Raw genomic sequence first — 27,960 nt, 5'->3', positions numbered from 1 at the left:
TCTCTCTCTCTCTCTCTCAGGTTAACTCGGGATTTTTTTTTTTTTTTTTTTGGCTGGACCAGCATAAGCCTGAGGCTTTCTTACACCAAACAGCTAATAATAATAATTTAAATTCTGCATTCCTTATATCTGTGTGACACCACGTCTCTGATATCCCAACAATATCCCCCTTTGATATCATGACCAGCACTTCAAATTCACACGTCAAATCACAGAAATAACTTCACTTCTTCATTTATCCCTTGAAACGACCTCTATTAACAAATATTTCCTGAAAATTATGATCTACAGAAATTCAAGTATGTCAACCAGTATCGTTTTTCATCTTGTCAACACTCGTCAAGTATGCATTACTAATCTGACCTATCCTAACTTAACATATATAGTACTAAGTAATATAGATTCTCATATATATTTTGTGTTTTATTTTTCCCCCACCCCAAAAAGTGATTATGAAGTTGTGTAAGAAAGTTAATTTTATATATTAAAGTAATTTCAAAAATTAGTTTGCATCTTGGGTGTCTTCAGGTCTAGAATCTACATTTAAGAAAGGATATAGATTTTTTTGAAACAGGTGCAGAGAACATCAACTAAACTGCTCAGGAAAACAAAAGCATTCTCATATCAAAAAGACTTGTTCTGTAAATTGCACCATCTGGAAACAATGCCTCTGTGAGGAGATCTGAATTTTTTTTTTTTTTTTTTACATAAACCCCAAACACGAGAGGTATTAGAACCTATAGTACTTAGTACCGTGCTTGGGTTGAAGGTTGAGAAGAAGAAAGAAGATATTTGTTTACATTGGACTTGAACTTCTGTAGACTGTAATTTTCAGGAAATACGTGTGAAGGAAGGTTGTTCCAGAAAACGGCAATTGAAGGAATAAACGAGGAAGCTGAAAAGTTCATTCTGTGAGTTTGAAATTGGACAGTAAATGGATGTTCTCTGGTGGCTGCACATGTTCAGACTGTTTTGAAAGAGACATCGGGAATTATAGAAGCCAATTCAGAAGAACAGTGCCCATGGAAGTATCTGTAGAAGAGGCATGCAGCAGAAACAGTACATCTATGAGACAGCGAGTGGAGAGACTCTGTTAGAGATGAATCATTAATTAACCTAACTGCCCTCTTCTGAATGGAATCAAGAATCCTGAGAGAGGTTTTGGGGACACCACCCCAGATGTGGGAACAATATTCCATGGCAGGGCAGATTTGCAATTTATACAATTAATGCAATTTATGCAATTAATTTAAAAGTAATGCCAAGAGCGAAAGAGAAAACCAAGTTTTTTAGATGCAGAAAAAGAAATATTTGTAATGTGCTTGTGCCAAGAGAGATTAGAAGTCAGGGTAATCCCCAAAAGAGATATATAATTTTGCCTAGAAATCGGAGTGTCACAAAAGATAAGCATAGGTGCAGAAGAATCCTTTTTGCGAGATATAAGACAAGAATGAGTTTTAGACGAGTTGAAATCAACTAAGTTGTCTTTGCCCCACTGGAGAATTACCCGAAGATCAGCATTTAAGGAATTGGCAGCAGATTTTTGAGAAGTTGAAGAGGTTTCTCAAAATGGAAAGTAGAATGCAATGTGCTATTATCAGCAAAACTATGGATAGGATTTCCAGTCAATGGAAGAAGGTCATTAATATACAAGATTAAAAGAGTGGTGGAAAGAACTGAATCTTGCGGGACACCGGCATTAGTGGGGAAGTTAGAAGACAGAAAGCCATCTACCATCACTCTCAGTGAGCGATCAGAGAGAAAACTGGATAACCAATTACTAAAAACAGTTGGCAAACCATAAGATGGAAGCTTGTTTAGAAGACCTTTATGCCAAACACGATCAAAAGCCTTTGAGATGTCAAGGGCAATTACTTATGTTTCACCAAACCATTCCATTGAATTAGTCCATAAATGGGTAACATAAGCCAGAATATCACCAGTGGATCGACACTGATGAAATCCATACTGACGATCGTTGATCACACAGAAGGTTCCTAGGTAGTTTAAGAGTTGGCGGTTAATTGATTTCTCCATTACTTTAGAAAGAGTAGAAGTAATTGCAGTGGGAAGATAATTGGATGGGAGGGATTTGTCACCCTTTTTAGGAACTGGCTGGATATGAGCAAATTTCCAATCCATGAGATAAAGGCTCCATTAGAGAAGAGACAATTACCAAGTTGTGATCTGAAGTGCCTAAAGGACCTTTCACTTCGACTGTACTTAGAAGGGTTGTTTGTGAGAAAAAGATCAAGCGTGTTGGCTGTGTGATTAGGATTGTCCGGTATTCTTGTAGGTAAATGAACAATCTGTGCAAGGTCATTAGTAATTGCAAAAGCCTCAGCATATCGACCAGCTGGGTTGGTGTGACTAGAAAACGGAAGCCAGCTGGAGTTGTGAACATAGTGGACATAGTGTTATTGTTATGCGGTTCCCGTGGTTTCCCACAAATCTGCGTTAAATACTCTGTTAACATAGCAAAGCCAGTCAGTGTGGGTTATGTGTGAGTAGTGTGTTGTTTGACTGGCCTCTTCGTTACTGGGAGGCGCGATCACCAGGAAGGAGCCTCCCGACATCCGTCCACTGACATGAGGAGCCGGACCAACTGGCGGGTCGTCCACACTCCTGCAGGAGCGAGAGTGTGGAGGGCCAAGGAAAGAGCAGAGAAGAGACAGGAAAGTGGAAGACAGGCAAGATAGTGAGGATGACAGAGCGTAGGCATCCTCCCAGGCGAAAAGGAGCATTAGAGTGCTAGGTGCAGTTGCGGGAGTCCTGGAGAAGGACTGTGGGTAGCAAGAAGAGAATAGGTAAAGTTCAGTGGAGTTGGGAACATTAAAATCAGCAAGGAAAATTACCTCACTGTTAGGAACGTTGGACTGGAGAAAGTCAAGTTGCAAAAAGAGGAAGTCAAAGAGCACCAAGTGATTAGTGGAGTTGGGAGAACGGTAGAGACAACAGATGAATTTGACACAATGAGGTAGAGAAATTTTAAGCCAGAGAAGATCAAAGAGAGGAGATTCCAAATTGCCAAGTCTCTGACAGGGAATATCAGAATGGACATATGCACAAGTGCCACCTTTGAGGTGAAAGGAATCATACAGCGATTAATTTGGGCATCTGAGATGAGCAGTAATTGAATCAACTGGTAAATGATATTCTGTCAGAAAAAAAATACATGGGGTTTGGCAGACTGCAAGTGGAAATGGACATCATTGAGATTAGAATTGAGACCACGTATATTTGTGAAATGAATTAAGAAGTGCTTGGGAGGTTTAGATCTTTTCACAGATAAGCTTGCTCTGTTAGTTTGACAATTCATGGTATATTCAATAGTTAGAAAAAATGGGTGGGATATGCTGTATGAAGTAATGGAATTTTTGGATACGGCGTACACATGGTAAGAATATACCCAGATCCTTGACATAACGTGGCCTCAACAACGCTCACTGCATACACACTACTCAGACTCCCTCCAGTCACTATCTGGCAGAGTAGAAGTAGCAAGATTATACACTAGCTGATCTGGAAGCCTCCTAGAGAGTTACCAATAGGTTCGGTCCGGTGTACTAACAAACGGCTGGTCTGTGAACTCTGTTTTAGAGCTGTACCCTCGAAATGTAAGGAATATTGGATCTCGCCACGATGTTCATTATAACCTTAAAAGTCATCAATCATACTGCATGATGGAGATAGGGAATTGAAGTGTTTAAGGCTTTAAATGGATCAAGGAATTTAAATGCTTAGGACAGCATTTCGTAAACTGTCTTCCATGGAATACTAGTGTTCCGTGAAAAATCCTAATTAATAATTAAAAAAAAATAATAAAATAAATAGATTTTGCATAATTGTAGCGTACACCACTTTTTTGTCATTCTAATTTATTTATTTTTTTTTTTTTTTCGGTTATTAATATACTGTACTGGCATCAACTAATCAAATAGACCTCGGAACCCTTTATTATGGTCGGCTTTGCATTGAGAAGTATGCGTAGATGTAATGACATCTACGAAAAAGTAGCAATGTAGTGATCTAATATGCCATTCGTATGCGATTTAGACTGGCATAGACGGGTTGAGGGGGAAGCATACTGATGTCAGGTATCGTTCAGGTGGATGAAACAAAGTAGCCTTCCGCTGACACGTTCTTGCATGTTTACACAGCAAGTCTACCTCCACTCTCGAATCGCTGGCAAACTCCACTTCAACTGCAGCATTACGTGCAGCTCCAAACACTGATGTGGCTGCTGCTACTCACTTCCTTGTATAAATATATTTTTGATAATTATCAGTATTTCAAAATATTATTATCAATATGGACCATGGATTTTTGGTTGAAAAAAGGAACTTTAAAATGAGAAGCAAGTACTTCTAGTAGTGCAACTGTAGTCGATGAAAACTGAAAACGAACACAATATTGTCACACTTCAAAGTGAGGATGAACAATCGTAGCCGTTTCTTCCCCAAAAAACGAAATTATGACAGTTTGAATTTTGGATTTACATGTGTGGTGGAAATAAAGATGTTCCTGATGCACAGTGAGTCGTATGTAATAAAATATTAGTAACAGTTCTTTGGCTCCTGCTAAACGTATGTTCTGTAAGTGTTCCATAAATATACAAGTATTCCGTGAATATATTGTGGGATGAAAAGTGTTCCGTGGCTAAAAAAAGTTTGGGAAATGCTAGATTAGAGTATCCTTACCCTTTCTGGGATGACATGCACAAATTTGGGGAAAATTTAAATTTGAAACGGGTTATTGCAGGCTGGATGTGCAAATTTACTTTCAGCCAGAGAGCAATTTGTTGATGGAATAACTTTCCATGTAGTGTTGTGGAAAAGATATTTTAAACAAACATAAAGTGAGATTATAGAAATTAGTAGAAGTGATAGACATAGTTTTTTGGATGAAGCTGTATAAATTGACACTGATCTTCTATGTTATATATTGTTAGTGACATTCTTATGTTTAGTGCTGGTTCCTTACTACTACTGATAATAATGCCTTTTTATTTTAGCTAACTTTTTTCCAGTGTTACTAGAAGATAAGATAGTGTTAGTAAAAAATTAATATTTAAACGGGACTTCAATTATTTACTACCTGCTGATTTTGTTACACCTTAAACTGATTCCTTTTTCTCTTATAATTTAATCTAATACTTTGTTTAGGTATATCAAGGAGTACAGAGTGATTTAGAAACTTGTTTGTATCATCCAGGAGTTCCAATATTTCACGAAGGGTAAGTATTTTGGATTTACAGATATCACTTCTTTCTGTGTTTTATGTATTTGTCACCAACAGTTTCATTAGTCTAAAAATGCTGGCTGTCAGTTATCCAAAGAATCCATTATTTTGGCTCAGTTTATTTCCATTTTCATCTCAGTTTTCCATTTTATTTCTTTACTATTTTTTTTGCAAAAAGTAAGAAAATGAAAAACTGAGATGGAAATGGGAATAAACTGAGCCAAAATGATGAATTCTTTGGAGAACTGCCTCAATACATCAGCAAATATTCTTGCACCCTTTCTATTTAAGTCCCATCCTTGTAGAAACAATCTCTCCTGTTAACAAAACCTGCAGAATTAGGTTTTTTTAATGGACAACTTTTCCAAAAAACTGTTAGTGTTTATAACAGCTGTAATTGTTAAACAAAGACAGGAAATTAATAGAAATGGGGGGGGGGCAGATAATATAGTTTTTACTTTAATTGTTTTTGCAAAAGAAAACTATATGATCTCTCCCACCCCCCACCCCATTTCTGTTAATTTCCTGTCTTTGTTTAACAATTACAGCTGTAGTAAACACCTTAACAGTTTTCTGGAAAAGTTGTCCATTAAAAAAACTTAATTCTGCAGGTTTTGTTAACAGGAGAGATTGTTTCTACAGGGATGGGATACACTTAAATAGAAAGGGTGCAAGAATATTTGCTGGTGTATCGAGGCAGTGTTAGGTGGATTGGAAAACTGCTAACTTGAGGGGGAGGATTCACAGACAAATAGATTAACAGTAGGCAGAGGTGAAAGTGATTCTTACCCTGCTGTATTGGAATGAGCAGCAGCAGCAGCCTAGAAAGTGAGCTGCTGGGGATTTCAAGGACTGCCAGGAGTCATCATGGAACAAATAAATACATGGGTTGTGTTAAGGTAACTAAGAATAAGAATAGGTGCCTGTATACTTGCATGTACACCAATGATAGGAATATAGTACATAAATTTGGTGAATTTGAAGTGTTGGGCGGATATCGGAGACGTGGCATCGCACAGATATAAGTAGTGCAGAATTGGAATTTGGGGAGTACAATGTGTACAGAAAGGATAGATGGGATGGGAAGGGATGAGGGGTCATGCTGTTAGTTAAGAAACACAAAATCCAAGGCAGTGCATCCAGTTGACATGGGTGGACAGTGCACTGTTGAGTCACTTTGGTGTGACATAATCGCTATGAAAGCAAATTTGAGAGTAGGAGTGTGTTATAGGCCTAATGACTGATGAGTACAATGAAAAACTGTACAGAGAAATAGTGGCTCAGTAAATCAGATTGTCTTATAATGGGGAATTTTAACTTCCCAGATATAGACTAGAACTTGTGGGTTGGTCACTCCCACGCTACCAAGACTTTTGTGGATTTATTGGATGATTGTTTTCTACAGCAGCAGCATGTTCGAGAGGCAACTAGAGGGAGTAATAGCAGTGATTATTAATGCATTAAGAATATTCAGATAAAGGAACCACTAGGTGACTATGATCACAGTGTACTGATGTGGAATTTACTTAAAGATGTTACTATCATCAGGGCTAAAGGGAAGGGTTTTTACTTTTGTACCTGTGACTATAGTGGTCTCAGACAGTTTTAAATTCTATAGAGTGGGGACCAACTGATGATGCTACCAACAGCAAATACAAAATGGGAAGCATTCAAGGAATTAACCTTGGCAGCTATTAGGCTTTTCATACCAACTAAGAAATACCATTCAAGGTTTAGGCCTAAATGGATATCAGCTGAACTAATGAGACTCATGGCAGAAAAGAAAAATAAATGGGATGCATATAAATTATCAGGAGACACAGGTGCCTGTGGTAGATATAAGATAGTCTGTAATCAAGTGACAAAGGAGGTTAGACAAGCAAAGGCAGATTATGACTGGAGGCTCACATCTGGTGAGTATGGGCTTGGCACACCCAGAGTCCTGAGTTGGAAATCATCATTCTTCTCTTTCTTGGTGATTCCCTTCTACTGTTGACTCTCTCTCTCTCTCTCTTTCTCTCTCTCTCTCTCTCTCTCAGGGTAACTTGGGAATTTTATTTTTTTTTTCCTGGTGCAGCATAAGCCTCAGGCTTCCTTGCACCATATGGGTATTAATAGTAATAATAATGACAAAAACTGAGAACAAAGTGGAGGAGAAATTGCTGAAGCTAAACTTAAGGAAGGCACCTGGGGTGGATGGGATCTATCCAGTTATATTGAAGGAGGCAGCAAAGGAAGTAAGCAGGCCCTTAGTCTTGATTACGAGGGCATCCTTCGACTCAGTGGAAATCCCCACGGACTGAAGGTGCACAAAGAGGAATTGAAAGGTGACACAAGTAATTATAGACCTGTTATAGCTTCTGTTCTGGGGAAAATAATGTAATCACTGGTTAAAGAAGCACGGTTAAAGAACGATAATTTGGCTTAATTTCACTATGGGTATAATATTTTTATAAATTTATAATAATACATTTAATCTTGAATTTTGAAATAAAATACACTGCATGCTTAGTGATCAAGTAGTTACGCCAGTAAATTTTTGCTCTTTCTTGAAGAAACAAAATCATTTCCTTGTAGCCTTACACTAATACTCAGACAATACCTCATCAAAAAAAAAAATCACTTTACTAGATCAGGTGTGAAAAGTAACATTCTTTCCTATCTCTTTATTTTATTCTTATTACTAATTCAATTCTGCTTGGTCGCAGAGTGGCACTGCTTTTTTGCTTCCACATGACAGGGCTGATAACATGAAGGGAAAAGCTCTCCCTTTCTTTGAAAAACAGTTTCCACTGCCCAGAAATCCACTAGATACACAGATCAAACCCTGACAGGCAAAAAACGAGAGGGCCTCTTTCTGTTGTAGAAAAATGTCAAAACGCTGACTTAGTCAAAACCCAAGCTTCAATATTCCTTGTTATCCACTCACCTCAAGAACAACTGATTAGAAAACTTCCACCATTTTCAGTGCAAAAATGTTTATAAAGTACAATAGATACCCCCCCAAGACAGGCCATTGTTTAATACTGGAGGACGTACTGGTTGAATTTCCAACTGCTCAACAATCTGAACAACTACAGAAATAAAATTTTTGCTCCAACCTCTGATGCCATTTCACTACATGTTTTTCTCTTTCCAGTATATACTGATGGGTCCAAATCTCAATCAACTATTGAAGCAGCAACAGTGTTTTTAGAATTAGCATTAGTTGAGGCATATGATGTATGAAAGCAAGCTTATACAGCATCAGCCAAAAAAAAATAAAAAAAAAATCCTTCCCATTTCACTGATCCATTCATTTCAAATGTTTGTCTAGTTCTGCTTTGAATTTATTTAAGTTATCAACTTCTGCAACAACACATGGAAATTTATTCCAGCAATTAACTACCCACTGGCTAAAGACAAATTTCTGCACATCTATTCTACAACTATCTTTCATCAGTTTGGATCTCTGCCCCCTCAGGTTTATAATCTAAACAAGAGGAAGAATCTCATCGGCACTGAGCCTGCTAGATCAATTCAAGGCCTTATACACCTTGACTGGATTCAGATCGCCTCGCAGGTGTCCAGTCTCGAGAAACTGCGATTTGCAGAACTTAAGCCTTTCTTCATAAGAGCACCCCCACTGTTCCCCTCACCAGTCTTATTGCCCTTCTCTGTACTCATTCTAACAACCCTACATTCTTCCTAAAATGAGGCTTCCAGACCTGTACGCAGAACTCAAGGTGTGGCCTGCCATTGCCTTCTACAAAGGGATCATCACCTCCTTATCCCAGTTCGCAAAATTCCTCTATTAACAAGACCCCATGACCTACTCTGGCAGCCTGTATGCACTGTTCAGAAAACTTCATATCTGACTGCACAATTACTGCCAGGTCTCTTTCATTCTCTACTTCCCGGTTGGTACATTTCTGTGTGATTACTGTTACCAATATGCAGTACTTAGCATTTGTCAAGGTTAAACTTCAGTTGCCACTTCTCAGCCCATCAGCCCAAATTTTCCAGATACTGCTGCTGCTTCTGCAACATACTGTCATTGCAACCCTGCCAACCTTTGTATCATCTGCAAAGTTTGACATTAAGCTTGATATACCTTCATCAGTATCATTGATAAATATACAAAACACCAATGGGCCCAGCACTGAACTCTAAGGGACACCTCTAATAATATTAGTCCACGTAGAGCAGTATCCATTGACTAACACTCTCTGTCTTCTGCCACTCAACCATCCTCTTATCCATTGTAGCAACTTGCCCTTAATGCCATACTGCTCCAATTTGTACAGTAATCTTCCATGGGCAAGAATACCTTAAGATTTCCTGAAATCCAAGTACAGGATATCAGAATTATTTTTTGCATCCAGTTCCTTTGTGACCATATCATAGTATCCAATCAAATTGGCCAGACAAGACTTCCCCTTAACAAACCCATGCTGTGTCCGAAGTATTAATGCTGTCTTGTCTAGATGATCCTGCAATGCTTCTTTAACCAGTGACTCCATTATTTTCCCTGAAACAGAAGTCAAACTAACAGGTCTGTAATTACTCAGGTCACCCTTTGTGAATTGGAAATACATTTGCACAACTCCAGTCTGTGGGGACATCCCCTAAGTCCAAGAATGCTCTCATAATTATGGCTAAGTGTTTGTTTGCTTACTTTGCCACTTCCTTTCATTTAACTGGATAAATCCCATCTACCCTAGGTACCTTTATTATATTTACCTTCAACAATTCTGTTGAAGGTAAATATAATATTGTTTTCTGTATTTATAAATGATATTGATGATGGTATATCAAGCTTAATGTCCAAGTTTGCAGACGATACGAAGATTGGCAGGGTTGTCAAGGACACTACTGACACTATGCTGCTGCAACAGGATCTGGAAAGATTGAGCAGATGGGCTGAGAGGTGGCAAATGAAGTTTAACATTGACAAATGTAAAGTACTACATATGGAAAACAGCAACCCCAGACCAACGTATCAACTCTGTGGTACTACACTGACAGTGGTAGAGAATGAAAGGGACCTGAGGGTGGTTGTGCAGGCAGATATGAAGTTCTCTGAGTAGTGCAGACGGGCTGCAAGAGTAGCTCATGGTGTATTGTCAATGATATATAGGAATTTTTCTAGCAGGAATAAGGAGGTGATTATTCCCTTGTATAAGGCAATGGTCAGGCCACACCTAGAGTACTGTATACAGGCCTGGAGGCCTCATTTCAAGAAGTATGTAGAGCTGCTGGAACGAGTACAGAGAAGGGCAACAAGATTAGTGAATGGAACAAAGGGGTGCTCTTACAAAGAAAGGTTTAAGTTCTGCAAATTACAGTGCCTGGAGACTAGGCACCAGCGAGGTGATTTGATAGAGGTGTATAAAGCCTTGAATGGTTTGAGCATGCTCAATGCTGATGGGATCCTTCCTCTTGCTCAGAATAATCACCTGAGAGGGCATAAATTGAAATTGAGGAAAGACAGATGTAGTATAGACGTGCGGAAATTTGCCTCTAGCCATCGGGTAGTTGGTTGATGGAACCGACTTCCATCCCTTGTCGTGGAAGTTGATAGCCTAAATAAGTTTAAGGCTCAGCTGGACAGGTATTTCGAACGAACAGAAGGGTGAAGTGGAAGTGGTTATTTTTTATTTATTTATTTTTTTTTTTTTTGGCTGATGCTGCATAAGCTTGCTTTCTTGCATCAAATGCCTCTACTAATGCTAATGCTAATTCCTTATGTTTAACTTCAACAATTTCTCCTCCACTTTGCTGTCAGTTATTACCAAATCATTTAACTCCCTGTTAGAGTTTGATAAACTTCTGGCATTCCCCCTCCGTGAATAACCCTTATGTTAGAATGTAGATGCAAAATACTCATTTAGTTTGGTAGCTATCTGAGAATGATCATCTACAGTCAACCCACGTCAAGTGGACCAATCTGATTCATCATCTTTCTTTTAGAGTTTATATAAGTAAAGAAGTCTACTGTTTTTCTTTGCATCCTTTGGCAAAGATTTCTCATAATCTGCCTTCGCTTGCCTAATCTCCTTTGCGACTCAATTGCAGACTAGCTTGTATCTACCATATTTTCTGTGTCACATGACAATCCATATGCATCCCGTGCATTTTCTTCTCTGCCACAAGTCTCATTAGTTCATCTGACATCCATTTGGGCCTAAACCTAGAACAGTATTTCTTAGTTTGAACAAAAAGCCTAGTAGCTTCCAAGATTACTTCCTTGAATGCTTCCCATTTAGAATCTGCTGTTGGTAACATCATCAGTTGCTCCCACTGTATAGAATTAAAAAAATTTCTAAGACCCACTGTAGTCACCTTTAGAAAAGCAAAAAACCCTTCCCTTTACCCCTGATGGTAGTTACATCTTTAAGTAAATCCCACATCAGTACACTGTGATCACTGCTGATAATCTTGCTAGACAAGACTTCAGTTATAGCTAGGACACAGCATGGTTTTGTTAAGGGGAAGTCTTGCCTGACCAATTTGATTGGATACTATGATGCAGTCACAAAAGAACTGGATGCAGGGAATAACTTTGATATTATATACTTGGATCTTAGAAAGGCTTTTGATACTGTTGCACATGGAAGACTGCTGCACAAATTGGAGCAGTGTGGCATTGGAGGCAAGTTGCTGCTATGGATAAAGGGGTGGTTGAGGGGGAGAAGACAGAGGGTGGTAATCAATGGACACTGCTCATCGTGGACTAATGTTATTAGTGGAGTCCCTCAGGGTTCAGTATTGGGTCCTTTATTGTTTTCTGTATTTATAAATGATATTGATGATGGTATATCAGGCTTAATGTCCAAGTTTGCAGACGATACGAAGGTTGGCAGGGTTGTCAAGGACACTACTGACACTATGCTGCTGCAACAGGATTTGGAAAGGTTGAGCAGATGGGCTTCGAGGTGGCAAATGAAGTTTAACATTGACAAATGTAAAGTACTACATATGGGAAACAGCAACCCCAGAGCAACGTATCAACTCTGTGGTACTACACTGACAGTGGTAGAGAATGAAAGGGACCTGGGGGTGGTGGTGCAGGCAGATATGAAGTTCTCTGAGCAGTGCAGACGAGCTGCAAGAGTAGCTCATGGTGTATTGTCAATGATATATAGGAATTTTTCTAGCAGGGATAAGGAGGTGATTATTCCCTTGTATAAGGCAATGGTCAGGCCACACCTAGAGTACTGTATACAGGCCTGGAGGCCTCATTTCAGGAAGGATGTAGAGCTGCTGGAACGAGTACAGAGAAGGGCAACTAGATTGGTGAATGGGACAAAGGGGTTCTCTTACGAAGAAAGGCTTAAGTTTTGCAAATTACAGTGTCTGGAAACTAGGCACCAGCGGGGTGATCTGATAGAGGTGTACAAAGCCTTGAATGGTTTGAGCATGCTCAATGCTGATGGGATTCTTCCTCTAGCTCAGAAAAATCACCTGAGCGGGCATAAATTCAAATTGAGGAAAGACAGATGTAGGATAGATGTGCGGAAATTTGCCTTTAGCCAGCGGGTGGTTGGTGGGTGGAACAGACTTCCATCCCTTGTCGTGGAAGTTGATAGCCTAAATAAGTTTAAGGCTCAGCTGGACAGGTATTTCGAACGAACAGAGGGGTGAAGTGGAAGTGGTTATTTTTATTTATTTATGTTACTTTTTTTTTTTTTTGGCTGATGCTGCATAAGCTTGCTTTCTTGCATCAAATGCCTCTACTAATGCTAATGCTAGTGCTAATCAGATTGAGTGTTACTCCCTCTTGTTGGCCCGGCAACCCAAAGGTCGCGGGTTCGATTCCCGCCTCGGGCTTGGATCAAAAGTACTGCAAAAACCTTGGGAGGTGCAATATGGCCACAGAAGCCGATGCGCCAATAACTACCAAATCAAAAAAAAAAAAAAAAAAAAAAAAATCCCTCTTGTTGCCTCTCTAACATGCTGCTGTCCAATAAATCCAAAAACGTCTTGCTAGGTGCAAGTGACCAATCCACAAGTTTCAGTCTATATCTGGGAAGTTAAAATCCCCCATTATAACACACTTTGATTTCCCGGTGCACTCTATTTCTTTGTATAATTGTTCATTGTACTCATCAGAGTCATTAGGCCTGTAACAAACTCATTTTTGCTTTACCAGTGATGACTGTGACCACCCATGTCGACTGGCTGTACTTCCTTGGATTTTGTTTCTTAACTAATAGCATAACCCCCTCCTCCCTTCCTATCCTGGCTATCCTTCTTGTACACATTGTACTCTCTAAATTCCATTTCTGCATTCCTTATATCTGTGTGACACCATGTCTCTGATATCCCAACAATATCTGCCTTTGATGTTTTGACTAACACCTCAAATTCATTATTTATTTACCAAACTCCTAGCATTGGTGTGTATATGCAAGAATATATGCACCTGTTCTTGTTCTGCAATGACTCCCAGCAGTCCCTGAAATCCCCACACTTTGTTTTCCAGACTGCTGCTCATTCCAATAGAAGCAATGCAACAATCACTTTCACCTCTACCAGTGGCTGCCGATAATCTATTAGTCCATGTATCCCCCAAAACTAGCAGTTTTCCGACCCACCTAACACTGCCTCGATAGCATCAGCAAATTTTCTTGCACCCTTTCTATTTAATTGTATCCCATCCCTGTAGAAGCAATCTCTCATGTTAACAAGCACAGATCAGGCTGAGAAAAATTCTACCCCTTGAGCGTTGCTCAATCTCCCCAGGGCCAAATTGATTGAGAAGGCTCTCATCATATACTCCCTCCTATCGTGTCTGTGCAGAATTGCAGACACTTTCAAATTCAACCCTAACTCATGGCTTTTTTCAACATTGACCTGTACTTGTTAAGTAATTCCGCTGGTCTCCTTCTCTTAATATCATTAGTGCCAATGTGTACAATGATATCATCTTTTGTACCTTTAAAAGATATCTTCTCTACAACATCATCAACCTTTGCCCCTGGCAGACATACCCTGGTCCTGTTCCCCCTATCCGTTTTGCACAATATATACCCCATTTCCCTGACAGTAGAGTCATCAACAACAATTAGTTCCTGTGGGACCAGTGTGTACTGCCTTGGGGTTTGCCGCTGTGTTGAGTGATGTTCAAGTGCAAACTCTGGCGTTGATGTGGGCAGCTGAGAGCCTGATGGGCCCCTCAATTTAAATCCTTCGAGGGCATCTACCCTGTCCTTCAAGCTCTCATGTAGGCCCATAAAAACACTGAGATGTCACCTGATTTCCTCATACTCCTGACATTGCACGTGCACAAAGACATTCCCCTTGGCAATATCATGTCCCATCCTGGATGCTCCACAAACATTGAACAAGCAGTACATTTCAAAAGGCTGTGATTCAGAGGACAACTGCCCCACTCAGTTCCTCCCAAAGCCACAGCACTCCCATTAGCTTGAGCCTTTTGTATCTGCACCATCAGTACTCTTGTGATGAATACAGTACCTCTATAAAAGCTAGAAAAGTGTTGTGTGTTGCCTGTTCTATTGTTTGTGCTGGCTTCTTGGCTGCAGGGCCCCCCTAGTGGGACTCCACGTTGTCAGCCACCACCGCTGGGAGGTGAGCTGCTCTCCCTCGAGTTGTCCGAGCTTCCTGACCGCGAACAAAGGGGGAAAAAGTATGAGTGAGGGAGAAAGCTGAAGGATTAGAGTAAAAAGGGAGAAGAAGAACATCAGTGCATTTCGACAGGTGTGTCTTTTATGTAGTAAAGTTTGTGCAGGGGTTGGCAAGCAAAGCAAGCAGGGGGCAAACCCCCTACCTAATATTAAGGCATTATTTTGGACAAAGATTACTTTCCATAACTGTGAATTTTCTTCTGAAACTTATAAAATTGAATATTTTATAAAGTGAAAAGGCAGCAGAAAATTGTGGGCTCTAATAATTATTGTACACTCAAAATTTCTCCCCTCTGCTAGAGATGCAATTAAAGAGTATCAGTGGAATATCACTACTGATCATCAAGTGGGTTACATTAGTTACAAATTAAAGCTTTTGAAAACAACAGCACATTACATCCTTTCTTTGACTGGAATAGCAAAATTAGGATAGCAGAACCTGCTAAGGGCTGAACTAGACAAAAATATACATGAACTGGCAAATGAATGAAGAAATCGTGTGACTTCACTTTGCTGCTATGAGAGGCCAGACAGTTTGGTTTTGATTTAGTTTTCTGAAAACATGGTAAACTCTAGTTCATCAGAAATAAATACATGACAAAATTAGTAAATCTGTAGGTCCAAAGTTAATAGCCACCGAAAAAAAAAATTATGCAGTTGAAGAAAACATAGATTTCACCACTTTGCATGAATTTTGATATTTATAAACTAATAGTTGTTTTTAAACGCTGATTCAAAATCACTCTTTTACTTTTTTATGCTGATTCAAAAATATTATTTTATTTTTTTTTTTCTATTATGTACCATTTTTTTCACAATCATCAGCAAGTTTGATGTCATACAATTTATGACATCAACTTAAGCTGATGTCATAAATTGTATTATTGAGTATATTAAGTTTGGAGTAAATGTGCTGGGAATTTGTAAACTTATACGTATTTTTCTTATTTTGGAGTGAAACTTGGTGACCAAGATAAAAAATAGGCTCCATATATAGTTTACCAAACTTGTATTGAATATTTAGATTTTTTTTTATGATAACCCTAACGCAGGAGGTATTAAAACCTATAGTACCTAATACCATGCATGAGTTGAGAGGATGAAAGAAGATATTTGTTGACATGAGATTCTGTAGATTGTAATTTTCAGTAGATTTATACCTATTCAAGTAATAACTAGAATAGGTATAAACAGATATTTTGCAAATCATAAATAAGCAACAACAAGAGGTGTTATAAGTTGTAATTGGGAGATTAGTGTACCTATTATCTTGTCTTGCAACCCCCACTGTCTTCAAACCCACTGCTAAAAAAAAAAAAAAAAGAGACCAAATGTTTAGTTTGTTTTAGTGCATTGCGCTGATTGTTGTGTTCCATTGCACTGCAGAAGGACAAATTTTATGTCAGGAATGTAGGAATTTTTTTTTTTTTTTTAATAGTAATTTTTTTTTTTCTTTTCTTTTTTGCTTGTTTGTTTAGAAATAGTGAAAATGGTGGGCAAACTCAAGAGTTGTGCTTTCAATTAAACAAAAACTTCAAATTATTCAAAAGTTTGAAAATGGTGCATCGATTAATTAAATGTCTAAAGAACCATTATACGCAACATTGTAAAAAAATAAAGGGAATGCTGCCCATCATACGAGATTTGACAATAAATTTTCGAGAATAATTTTGTTCCCGTAAAAGTGGCCACCCTGTAAACCATTACATCCTGCCCCTGTGTAGCCAAAACTCTCCTCTACCTGTATGCAAAGGGTAAACATCATTAGTCATTTCAGTCATTGTACAAGGTGGTTCGTGTAAAGCTGTGTTTGAGTTCCATGTTACGTGAAAATTGGAACGCAATTTATAACAAAGAGTTGTGATAAAAATTTTGGCAAAAAGTGGCGAATCGTCAATGGATATTTATGAAAAGTTGACCAGAGTTTATGGAAATGATACCAAGTCGAAACCACATGTTTTCAATTGGGCAAAACAGTTTCGAGAAGGACGTGAATCCGTAGAAGATACTGAGCATTCAGGGCATCCTTCCACGACTCGACATTATGAAAACATTGTTCGTGTGTGTGTGATCTTGTTCGAACCAATAGGCGGTTAACCACAAGAATGATTGCCAAAAAACTAAACATTAATTGGGAAAGTGTTAGATTAATTTTGACTGAAAATTTGTTGATGAGGAAAGTGTGTGCAAAGCTGGTACCCAAAAACCTCTTTCATCAGCAGAAAGAAATTTGTTGTAGTGAAAGAGTTTTTAACTTCAAAGTCGATCACAACGATGTAGCACCCTTCGTATTCTCCTGATTTGTCTCCTTGCGACTTATTTTTATTTCCTCCATAAAAGGAGTCATGAAAGGAATGCATTTTCAGTCAGTTATGTAACAAATGCATGTGTAGTCTGAAGGGGACTACTTCAAAGGCGATGGCCTCACACCTGTATAATTTTCAAAAAAAAATTTTTAAATGAATTATTCTCGAAACTTTATTGTCACACCTTGTATGCTTCTTCATTTATATCATAGTATTATAAGATCAAGGTTAGATAATAGATCTCTAGTGTACAACTCTGCTAAACTCAGCACCTTGAGGTTTTTGGCATATACCTTGGAGCCTACTGCACATCTCCAGTCCAGAGCCTCTATGCTGAAGCCAATGATCCTCTGCGCGCGCGCTCTCTCTCTCTCTCTCTCTCTCTCTCTGACAACAAATTTTACTACTAAATTATGCTATTGAAGTCAACACATGAATCCAGCTGGGAAACATCTATTTACTCCAGTTTGGAAAAACTTGTATACCATTTAATCAATAAATTGACATGCTTACATATGTCTTTGCCCATTTACTTGATAATTGGTAGCTAAACCTTTAAAATAACCACCACTAGTTTCACTGATCCTCCATGGCCTTTCTGTCCCTCAGTATATGATCTGTCCCTTCAAGAATGGGGAAAAACTACTCTTTCTCCACATAAAACAGTTTCATAAATCACTAATTGCAAAATATGAATCTTATACACAGATGGCTCCAAAACTGACCATGTCAGCACTATTGTTCTTCCATCCTCCATAATCTCCAGTCAGTTAACTTTAGAGTGAAGCATCTTTACTGCTGCACTCTGCAACTACATGCCATAAAAATGGCCTTTGAAACTAAAAGATTTTACTTGTTTACCCATAGTGTTATTTTCACCAACTCCTTCAGTGCCCTTCTCACTTTACAGAAACCAAAGAAACATCATGACTATCTACTTGGTCATATTCATTAACTTGCTGAGTTAGAGGTTCTGAGTTACCCTGAGAGAGAGAGGTTGGAGGTTCTGAGTTACCCTGAGAGAGAGAGAGAGAGAGAAGGGAATCACCAAGAAAGAGAATGATGATATCCAGCTCAGGACCCTGGGTGTGCTAAGCCCATACCAGATGTGATCCCGCGGGTAATATATAGCAGATTAGCTCAATACTGCACAGAAGCAGGTTTACATTCCAACAATCAGTATGGTTTTAAGCAGGGCAACTCTACAGAGGATGTCATGTGCATCTTTTTTTTTTTTTTTAAGTAAACCCCAAACACAAGAGGTATTAGAACCTATAGTACTTAGTACCGTGCTTGGGTTGGAGGTTGAGAAGATGAAAGAATATATTTGTTGACATTGGACTTGAACTTCTGTACACTGTAATTTTCAGGAAATACGTATGAAGGACAGTTCTTCCAGAAAATGGCAGTTGAATGAATAAACTAGGAAGATGAAAAGTTGGTTCTGTGAGTTTGAAGTTGGACAGTAAATGGATGTTGGCTGGTGGCGGCATTTATTTGGACTGTTTTGAAAGAGAGAGTGGGAATTATAGAAACCAATTCGGAAGTATCTGTAGAAAAGGCATGCAGCAGAAACAGTACGTCTATGAGACAGCGAGTGGAGAGACTCTGTTATAGAGGAGTCATTAATTAATCTAAATGCCCTCTTCTGAATGGAATCTAGAAGCCTGAGAGAGAGGTTTTGGGGGCAAAATGTGGGATGTGGGAACAGTATTCCATGGTAGGGTGGATATGCGATTTGTACAGAGTGAACAGCTGTTTGGAAGAAAAGTAACATCAAGAACGAAAGAGAAAACCAAGTTTTTTTAGATGCAGAGGAAGCAATATTTATAATGTGCTTGTACCAAGAGAGATTAGAAATCAGGGTAATCCCCAAAAGAGATATATCATTTTGCCTAGAAATCAGAGTGTCACCAAAGATAAGCATAGGAGCAGAAGAATCCTTTTTGCGAGATATAAGACAAGACTGAGTTTTAGAAGGATTGAAATCAACTAAGTTGTCTTTACTCCACTGGAGAATTACCTGGAGATCAGCATTTAAACAATTAGTAGCGGATATTCAAGAAGTTGAAGCTGATTGAGCAGGGCAAGATTTCTCAAAATGGAAAGTGTAATGCGATGTGCTATCATCGGCAAAACTATGATAGATATGACAAATTATGGATAGGATTTCCAGTTGATGGAAAAATGTCAGTAATATACAAGAGGAAAAGAGTGGGGGAAAGAATTGAATGTTGGGGGGCACCAGCATTAGTGGAAAAGTTAGAAGACAAAGAGCCATCTGCCATCACCCTCAGTGAGCTATCAGAGAGAAAACTGGATAACCAATTACAAAAAACAGTTGGCAAACCATAAGATGGACGCTTGTTTAGAAGACCTTTATGCCAAAAACAATCGAAAGCCTTTGAGATGTCAAGAGTAACTGTTTGTGTTTCACTTTTCCATTGAATTTGTACATAAATGAGTAACATAAGCCAGAATATCGCCAGTGGATCAACACTGACAGAATCCATACTGGCGATCATTGATCAGATGGGAGGTTTATAGTTAGTTTAATGCACATATTTCACTTTTAATAACACCTGTTATCACCTACCATTGTTTGGCTCATTAGCATTAGTAGAGGCATTTGATGCAAGAAAGGCAAGCTTATGCAGCATCAGCCAAAAAAAAAAAAAAAAACCCTTCCACTTCACCCCTCCATTCGTTCGAAATACCTGTCCAGCTGAGCCTTAAATATATTTAGGCTCTCAACTTCCACAACAAGGGATGGAAGTCTGTTCCACCAACCAACTACCCGCTGGCTAAAGGCAAATTTCCGTGCATCTATCCTACATCTGTCTTTCCTCAATTTGAATTTATGCCCTCTCAGGTGATTATTCTGAGCATAATGATCATAATGGCCTTTAGCTGCTGATGCACCCTAAAATCTCCAATAACAACAAAACAACCCATCTCATGCATCTGTTTCTTCTTGTGGAGAAAGATCCTCCACAATGTGTACCCTATCACAGCTTGTTAATTGTAAAACACATTAGCATTAGCATTAGTAGAGGCATTTGATGCAAGAAAGCAAGCTTATGCAGCATCAGCCAAAAAAAAAACCCACTTCCACTTCACCCCTCTGTTCGTTCAAAATACCTGTCCAGCTGAGCCTTAAACTTATTTAGGCTATCAACCTCCACCACAAGGGATGGAAGTCTGTTCCACCAACCAACCACCCGCTAGCTAAAGGCAAATTTCCGCACGTCTATCCTACATCTGTCTTTCCTCAATTTGAATTTATGCCCTCTCAGGTGATTTTTCTGAGCTAGAGGAAGAATCCCATCAGCATTGAGCATGCTTAAACCATTCAAGGCTTTATACACCTCTATCAGATCACCTCGCTGGTGCCTAGTCTCCAGACACTGTAATTTGCAAAACTTAAGCCTTTCTTCGTAAGAGCACCCCTTTGTTCCATTCACTAATCTTGTTGCCCTTCTCTGTACTCGTTCCAGCAGCTCTACATCCTTCTTGAAATGAGGCCTCCAGACCTGTATACAGTACTCTAGGTGTGGCCTGACCATTGCCTTATACAATGGAATAATCACCTCCTTATCCCTGCTGGAAAAATTCCTGTATATCATTCACAATACTCCATGAGCTACTCTTGCAGCCCATCTCCACTGCTCAGAGAACTTCATATCTGCCTGCACAACCACCCCCAAGTCCCTTTCATTCTCTACCACTGTCAGTGTAGTACCACAGAGTTGATACGTTGCTCTGGGGTTGCTGTTTCCCATGTGTAGTACTTTACATTTGTCAATGTTAAACTTCATTTGCCACCTCTCAGCCCATCTGCTCAGCCTTTCCAGATCCTGTTGCAGCAGCATAGTGTCAGTAGTTTCCTTGACAACCCTGCCAACCTTTGTATCGTCTGCAAACTTGGACATTAAGCTTGATATACCATCATCAATATCATTTATAAATACAGAAAACAATAATGGACCCAACACTGAGCCCTGAGGGACTCCACTAATAACATTAGTCCACGATGAGCAGTGTCCATTGATTACCACTCTCTGTCTTCTCCCCCTCTACCACCCCTTTATCCATAGCAGCAATTTGCCTCCAATGTCACACTGCTCCAATTTTTGTAGCAGTCTTCCATGTGCAAAAGTATCAAAAGCCTTTCTAAGATCCAATTATATATAATATCAAAGTTATTCCCTGCATCCAGTTCTTTTGTGACTGCATCATAGTATCCAATCAAGTTGGTCAGGCAAGACTTTCCCTTAACAAAACCATGCTGTGTCTGAGCTATAAATGAAGTCTTGTCTAAATGATCCTGCAGTGCTTCTTTAACCAGTGCCTCCATTAATTTTCCTGGAACAGAAGTTAAGCTCACAGGTCTATAATTACTTGTGTCAGCCTTTGATCCTCCTTTGTGAATTGGGGTCACATTTGCACATCTCCAGTCTGTGGGTACCTCCCCTGAGTCCAAGGAAGCTCTCATAATTATGGCTAAGGGTTTGCTTACTTCCTTTGCTGCCTCCTTTAATATAACTGGATAGATCCCATCCACCCCGGGTGCCTTTCTTGTGTTTATCTTCAACAGTTTCTCCTCCACTTTACTCCCAGTTATTTCAAGATTCTGTAGCTTACTGCTAGAGTTGAATACACCTCTGGCATTCCCCTCGCTGAATAACTCCTCATGTGTGAATGTCGATGCAAAATATTCATTTAGTTTGTTAGCTACCTGAGCAGGATCATCAACAGTTGACCCATCAATATCAAGTGGACCAATCTGATTCATCCCCTTCCTTCTAGAGTTTACATAAGTAAAGAACTCTTTGCTGTTTTTCTTTGCATCCATTGCCAAGGATTTCTCGTAATCTGCCTTCGCCTGCCTAACCTCCTTTGTAACTTGGTTGCATATCAACTTGTATCTATCATAGGCTTCTGTGTCATGTCTTAATTTGTAAGTATCCCATGCATTTTTCTTCTCTGCCATATGCCTCATTAGTTCATCTGACATCCATTTTGGCCTAAACCTTGAACAATATTTCTTAGTTGGTATGTAAAGCCTAGTAGCTTCCAAGATAAGTTCTTTGAATGCTTCCCATTTTGAATTTGCTGTTGGTAACATCATCAGTTGGTCCCACTGTATAGAATTTAAATACTGTCTCAGTCCATCGTAGTCGCTTTACAGAAGCAATAACCCTTCCCTTTACCCCTAATGGTAGTTACCTCTTTGAGTAAATCCCACTTCAGCACACTGTGATCACTGCCACCTAGTGGTTCATTTATCTGCAGATTCTTAATGCATGAAGAATCACTGCTGATAATCAAATCAAGAGTATTACTCCCTCTAGTTGCCTCCCGAACATGCTGATGTAGAAAACAATCATCCAATAAATCCACAAAAGCCCTGCTAGTGTGTGAGTAACCAGCCCCCAAATTCCAGTCAATATCTGGGAAATTAAAATCCCCCATTATAAGACTCTCTGATTTACTGGCCCACTCTATTTCCCTGTACAGTTCCTTATTATACTCATCAGAGTCATTAGGCCTATAGCACACTCCTACTCTCAATTTTGATCTCCCAATGCTTATGTCACACCAAACTGACTCAACACTGCACTGCCCAGCGTTGTTGACTGGCTTCACTTCCTTGGTTTTTATGTTTCTTAACTAATAGCATAACCCCTCCCCCTTCGTATCCTGTCTATCCTTTCTGTAGACGTTGTACTCCCCAAATTGCAGTTCTGCATCCCTTATATCTGTGTGACACCACGTCTCTCACAGAGATATAAGTGATGCAGAACATCCTCATAGATTGCTCTCATTGATGACAGGACTGCAGCTTTTAAAAGTCTGTCAACTTTATCTGAGCCATTAGCACTACATCACCTCATAGGAAACAATGTGAACTTGGTAGAATTCACAGTTACTTTAAACAAATTCACTTATATGATCACTTTTAATTAACTTCTATATCAATTTCTAACAGTAGATTATGAAGTGCAACATGCAGCCCTTGTGCCACTAAACTTTAATAATAGTAACAACAACCACAGGGAATAATTTCAGCCAAAAGAATATTTGTGCTCTGGGATGTAAACCTAGTTCCAACAAGAAACCTCATTCTTTTATCTCCCCAACATCTGCTAACTTCATAACAGCAGGTTATCTTCATTGTAGTGTAAAGCCATGCATACCAAATCTAGTCTCATGTTTTACACATGAGAAATATGAACATTTGCATGCAGCCTCTTGTGGAGCTGCTGTCTGCACTCGATGCGGACCATGACAGCAAGGCATGTTTGACCATGAAACCAAACTATGTCAACTGTCAGTTATGAAAAGAGAGGGAAAAGAAAACTAGCAGTACAAAGTGGAGTAGCAAAAAATATGCTCAGAAGGTTTTGCTGAATATTCCATTGGAACACAGACTGAAATGACCATTCCACCTGAAGAGTGTTTTAATTTCATTGCATTCTATTGAGTTCTCAGAAACCACTATAAAAAAATCTTAGAAGGTAGTACCTTCTACTGCTCCATCTTTATGCACACACAAAGAACAAAATTGCAAAGTGGTAAATAAAGACCAACAGAGCTATGACCACCATGTGCCAATCAAGAACAAATTTATGTAGAGGTTAAAGAGGCACCTGATGAGTCAATCCTTAAAATTTTTCTTGAGGAAAATATGGATACAGGACAACATGCATACTTCCCCAATCAAGAGAAAGCCAAAGCTTCTCAAAAGTCAAATTCTATGCCTTCAAACTTAAATAATTGCAAAGTTTATTGAGTGAAATCGCGAAAAATTGAGTGACTTCGCAAGAATTTTTATGGCATCATGGCTCTTTTATTTAAACATGAACCAGTTTGTGTCTGTGTACAGGCAACTCATTTGAAGAGAATTGAGAACCCAGCTATCATGAATAAGGATAGGATCAAAGAGTCACCATTGTTGTGGGCAATCACACCCTGCCCCCCATCCCCATTTAGCAAGCAGTTTGTACTGCTGCAGTGTTCCTCCCAACTGTCTTAGGAATATCTTGAAGTTCTCACAAATGGCCTCCTCATCCTAGGTGATTGTAATGGTCATAATAGATAATAGAGTGAATGTTTGCCCATAACAACCTCTCCATTTTAAACTCTGGGACCAACATCTACTATCACCAACAAATGTAGTTTTACTGTCATTGATTTGTCTATTTGTTTCCCTTTCCCTCTTCCCATTATTTACATGGAAAGCAGCTGAAACCTTGGAAGTGATCACAGTGTGATATCTTTGATCAGTGTGCAGCTTGACCAAGGGACCTACAAATAGCTGGCACAGTTTGATGTGCTCATAATCAGCCAGGTTTCAACCCAATAGCACACATCACAAGATGTGTAGCCCAGACAGTGATGCATACAATTCCATAAATATCTACACAATTTCAATCCTTTCTAAAACTAGTGGGCCTCTAATCGTATCGCAGCCTAGGGAAATACAAAACAGTCATGGACCGTTTGAAATGTTATCCCACACTAGAAACCTCATAGCATTTAATCATCCTCAAGCTCACCATGTTTTAGATCAAATTAAAAGGAATTCTTCGATTCATTTGGCATCATCTGTACCCCAGTCGGCCAGTTCTAAAGTTGTCTGGGTTAAAATAAGAAAAATTGAGGGACAAATATCTGTCATTAATCCTCCAATGTAATGGAGTTTCATTTGCAGATCCCTCCTAAACTGCTGATGCTGGAGAAAACATTTTGCACCTATTTCTGAAAGAACATCTTATTCTACTGCTTTTCTAACCATCAAAGTAGGAGAGAAAATAAAGGCACAAATTTGACTGAAACAAGTCACATTCCCAAAGCTTATGTTAAAATTGATTGATATACCCCAAAAGAAATGCTTAATTTTACTTGCAACTTTACAAGCACTTAAACATTGATTACTCTTGATCAGATCACGAATGAGTGAATTATTGGTTTTTGAAGATGAAGTTCAGTCAGAGAAAGAATCATTTTCATTGGAAGAGCAGTTCCCATTAAACCTTTGTAACCCACAAAAAGGCTTGACTTGATAAATGCCGTAATCACCAAAGGCACTGTTTTTAATTTTTATTATTTTTTTATTTCTGTTGCATATGTGCTGTTGAGTAAAATCACAGTTTAAAATGTGACAAAACACATAAATATTCGTTGACTGACTGCCAATAAATTGGGTGATTGTTTGGATGACACTATACAAGTTGAGAGAAGTTTCAAGTGGCAGTTTCAAGATAGAGTCAATTCCTGAACTTTTTAATCACATGTTTGTATAGTTTTCTAGTTGCAAGCAACTATTTGTAATGCTATTTTTGCCCCAGCAGGAAGATTAACTGTTTTTGTTTATGTACATGCATCTAAAGTAATGCAATTTGTTATAATATACCCATCCATTAAACTCTTTTTCTAAACTAAATGACTTAAATGAACTAAATGACTCTAAACTAAGCACACTAAATGACTACATAAAATCAGCCAGAACAGTAACATTATTGGTATATTGCACTTTATTTCATTTAAATTACTTTTTTTTTTAACTTTTTATACAGTGAATTACATAAATAGCTATAAAAAATCATTTATTTCTGAATTATAGAATGAAATATTGGTCATGTTGCATAAGAAAAACAACAGATTTTGATAACTTCTTAGATCAAGTCGGATGTAATGCGGGAAAGCACATGTGGATTAAGAAACAGGTATGTTAGCATTTTTAATTTAAATTACTACATTTAAAATCTAATAATAAACTCTTCCCATATTCCAATAATTATTCCATTGGTCAGGTAAAACCCCATGCTTTTTACGTATATACTGAAGACTTCATGCCCTTGTCCACCACTTTAGATAATTTTATTATCTAAAGGCTGTTTTTACAGGAATAGGATACACTTAAATAAAAGGTATGCAAGAATATTTGCTGATGCTATCAACACAGGGATAAGTGAGTTGAAAACTGCTAGCTTGGGGGGTGGGTACACAGACTAATAAATTAACCAGAGCAGAAGTGAAGGTGATTCTTGCATAGTGTTTATATTGGAAAATGCAGCAGCTTGGAAAGCAAGGTGTTGGGGATTTCAGTCCCTGCTGTAGGCATTCATAGAATCACCACGGAACAAGTAAACACACTGGCTGGGTAAGGGTAACTAAGAGTAAGAACATGTGCATGCATACTTGCATGTACCAGGAGCATTGTAAATAAACTTGATGAATTGGAAGTACAGATTAAGTCATCAAATGCAGACATAGTTCAGATAATTACTTCTTTGAACAATAAGTAATTATTGTTCACATTTTTAACTTCTGAACAGCCTCTGTAGCCGAGTGGTCAGCTGCAGGAGTGCAGTACCACACTCTCTTTGAGTAGACCAGGGTTCAAGCCCCTGACTGTTAAACGTGGTTGATCTGCCAACTTGCACTGGACCAGAATGGCAGATTATGGTCCATTTCCCTCAGCATGAATTGTTGAGGAGGCTTCCATCCTGCAGTGGGTTAATAATGGCTGCAGTTTACCTTTTTTTTTTTTTTTTTTTTTTTTTTTACTTCCCAACTTCCACAAACTTCATTCTGTTGTTTTAGAAGTTGATAGCTTAAATAAGTTCAAGGAGGAACTGGACAAACGTATAGAGGGAATAGATGTGTGAAATGGTTTTTGTTTTTTGTTTTTTTTTGGCTGATGCTACATAAGCTTGCTTTCTTCCATCACATACTTCTTACTACTACTATTGTAGGGAGAGCATAAACATGGGCTGTGCATCCACTATTTTTACCCCTGCCCACAATTTTTTTCTTTTATATTTGTGCTGATCAGTGTTGCTGGCAGCCTGTTCCTCTCTTCTATCCTACCTGATTCACTCAGACAAGTAAAGTTGAATTCGAATATGGTGAGTACAATATACAGGGTGTCTCAAAAATATTGGTACAAATGTTTAGGGAAGATAGGTAACATCTAAAGGAATGTGAATCGCATAGGAACCCATAACCGGAAACGTCACCGTAAGTCGGTACACTGCGCTGTTCATCAGTTCGCGAGAGGGAAAATTTTCTGATTTACTCATTCAGGCAGTAGTCACCTCACAAAGAGCATGCATCGATATACGAATTGTGAGCTGGCAGACATGCACCATGTAAGGATTAGCAGAGGGCCCACACGGTGTGCGCACCCATGCGGCACAACGTCGCTTCGCAATAAATGTGTGGGGCAGTATGGTCGGTGACTGCTTAGTCGGCCCATACCTGTTACCATCCCACATGAACTCCGCTAAATATCGGATCTTTCTTGAACAAGTTCTACCAGGGTTACTTGACAATGTTCCAGCAAATGTGAGACGCAACATTTGGTTACAACATGACGGGACACCTGCCCATTATGGTAGGTGTGTTCGTGACCATTTGAACAGGTGTTTTGGGCGTCGATGGATTGGCCGTGGTGGACCCGTTGCCTGGCCCCCACGCTCACCTGATTTATCAAGCCTTGATTTCTTTCTGTGGGGGCCCTCAAATCTATCATGTATGAATCGCCTGTGGAGACGGAAATGGATCTCGTGGCGAGACTCGTCTGCGCTGCTGCTACTGTCAAAGAAACTCATGGTGGAATCTTCGAGCATCTGTTGTAACATCATGAAATGCATCCATCTCATACTCCATTGTTAATGTTATGTCAAATAAATGTTTGCTTCTTGTGCCTCTGCTACCACTTTCCCGTGACGTTTCCAGTTATGGGTTCCTATGCGATTCACATTCCTTTA

General features: G+C 39.0%; 1 protein-coding gene across 5 annotated transcripts in view; it reads left to right on the top strand.

Annotated features, from left to right (window-relative positions):
- Positions 1-27,960, top strand: part of mora (cysteine and histidine rich domain containing protein) — a 560,065-nt gene that overhangs the window by 452,113 nt on the left and 79,992 nt on the right. For all 5 annotated transcript variants that reach the window (XM_090370663.1, XM_090370664.1, XM_090370660.1 and 2 more), the window contains 2 exons: positions 5,166-5,236; positions 25,809-25,911. In XM_090370663.1, the coding sequence (XP_090226789.1) occupies positions 5,166-5,236; positions 25,809-25,911 (174 nt within the window). The remainder of the gene's footprint in view (positions 1-5,165; positions 5,237-25,808; positions 25,912-27,960) is intronic.

The sequence above is a fragment of the Mastigoproctus giganteus genome, chromosome 3 (genome assembly GCF_048544385.1).
Source record: "Mastigoproctus giganteus isolate SK-2022 chromosome 3, ASM4854438v1, whole genome shotgun sequence".
Classification (NCBI taxonomy): Eukaryota; Metazoa; Arthropoda; class Arachnida; order Uropygi; family Thelyphonidae; genus Mastigoproctus; species Mastigoproctus giganteus.
This window is presented reverse-complemented; position numbering and strand designations above follow the sequence as displayed.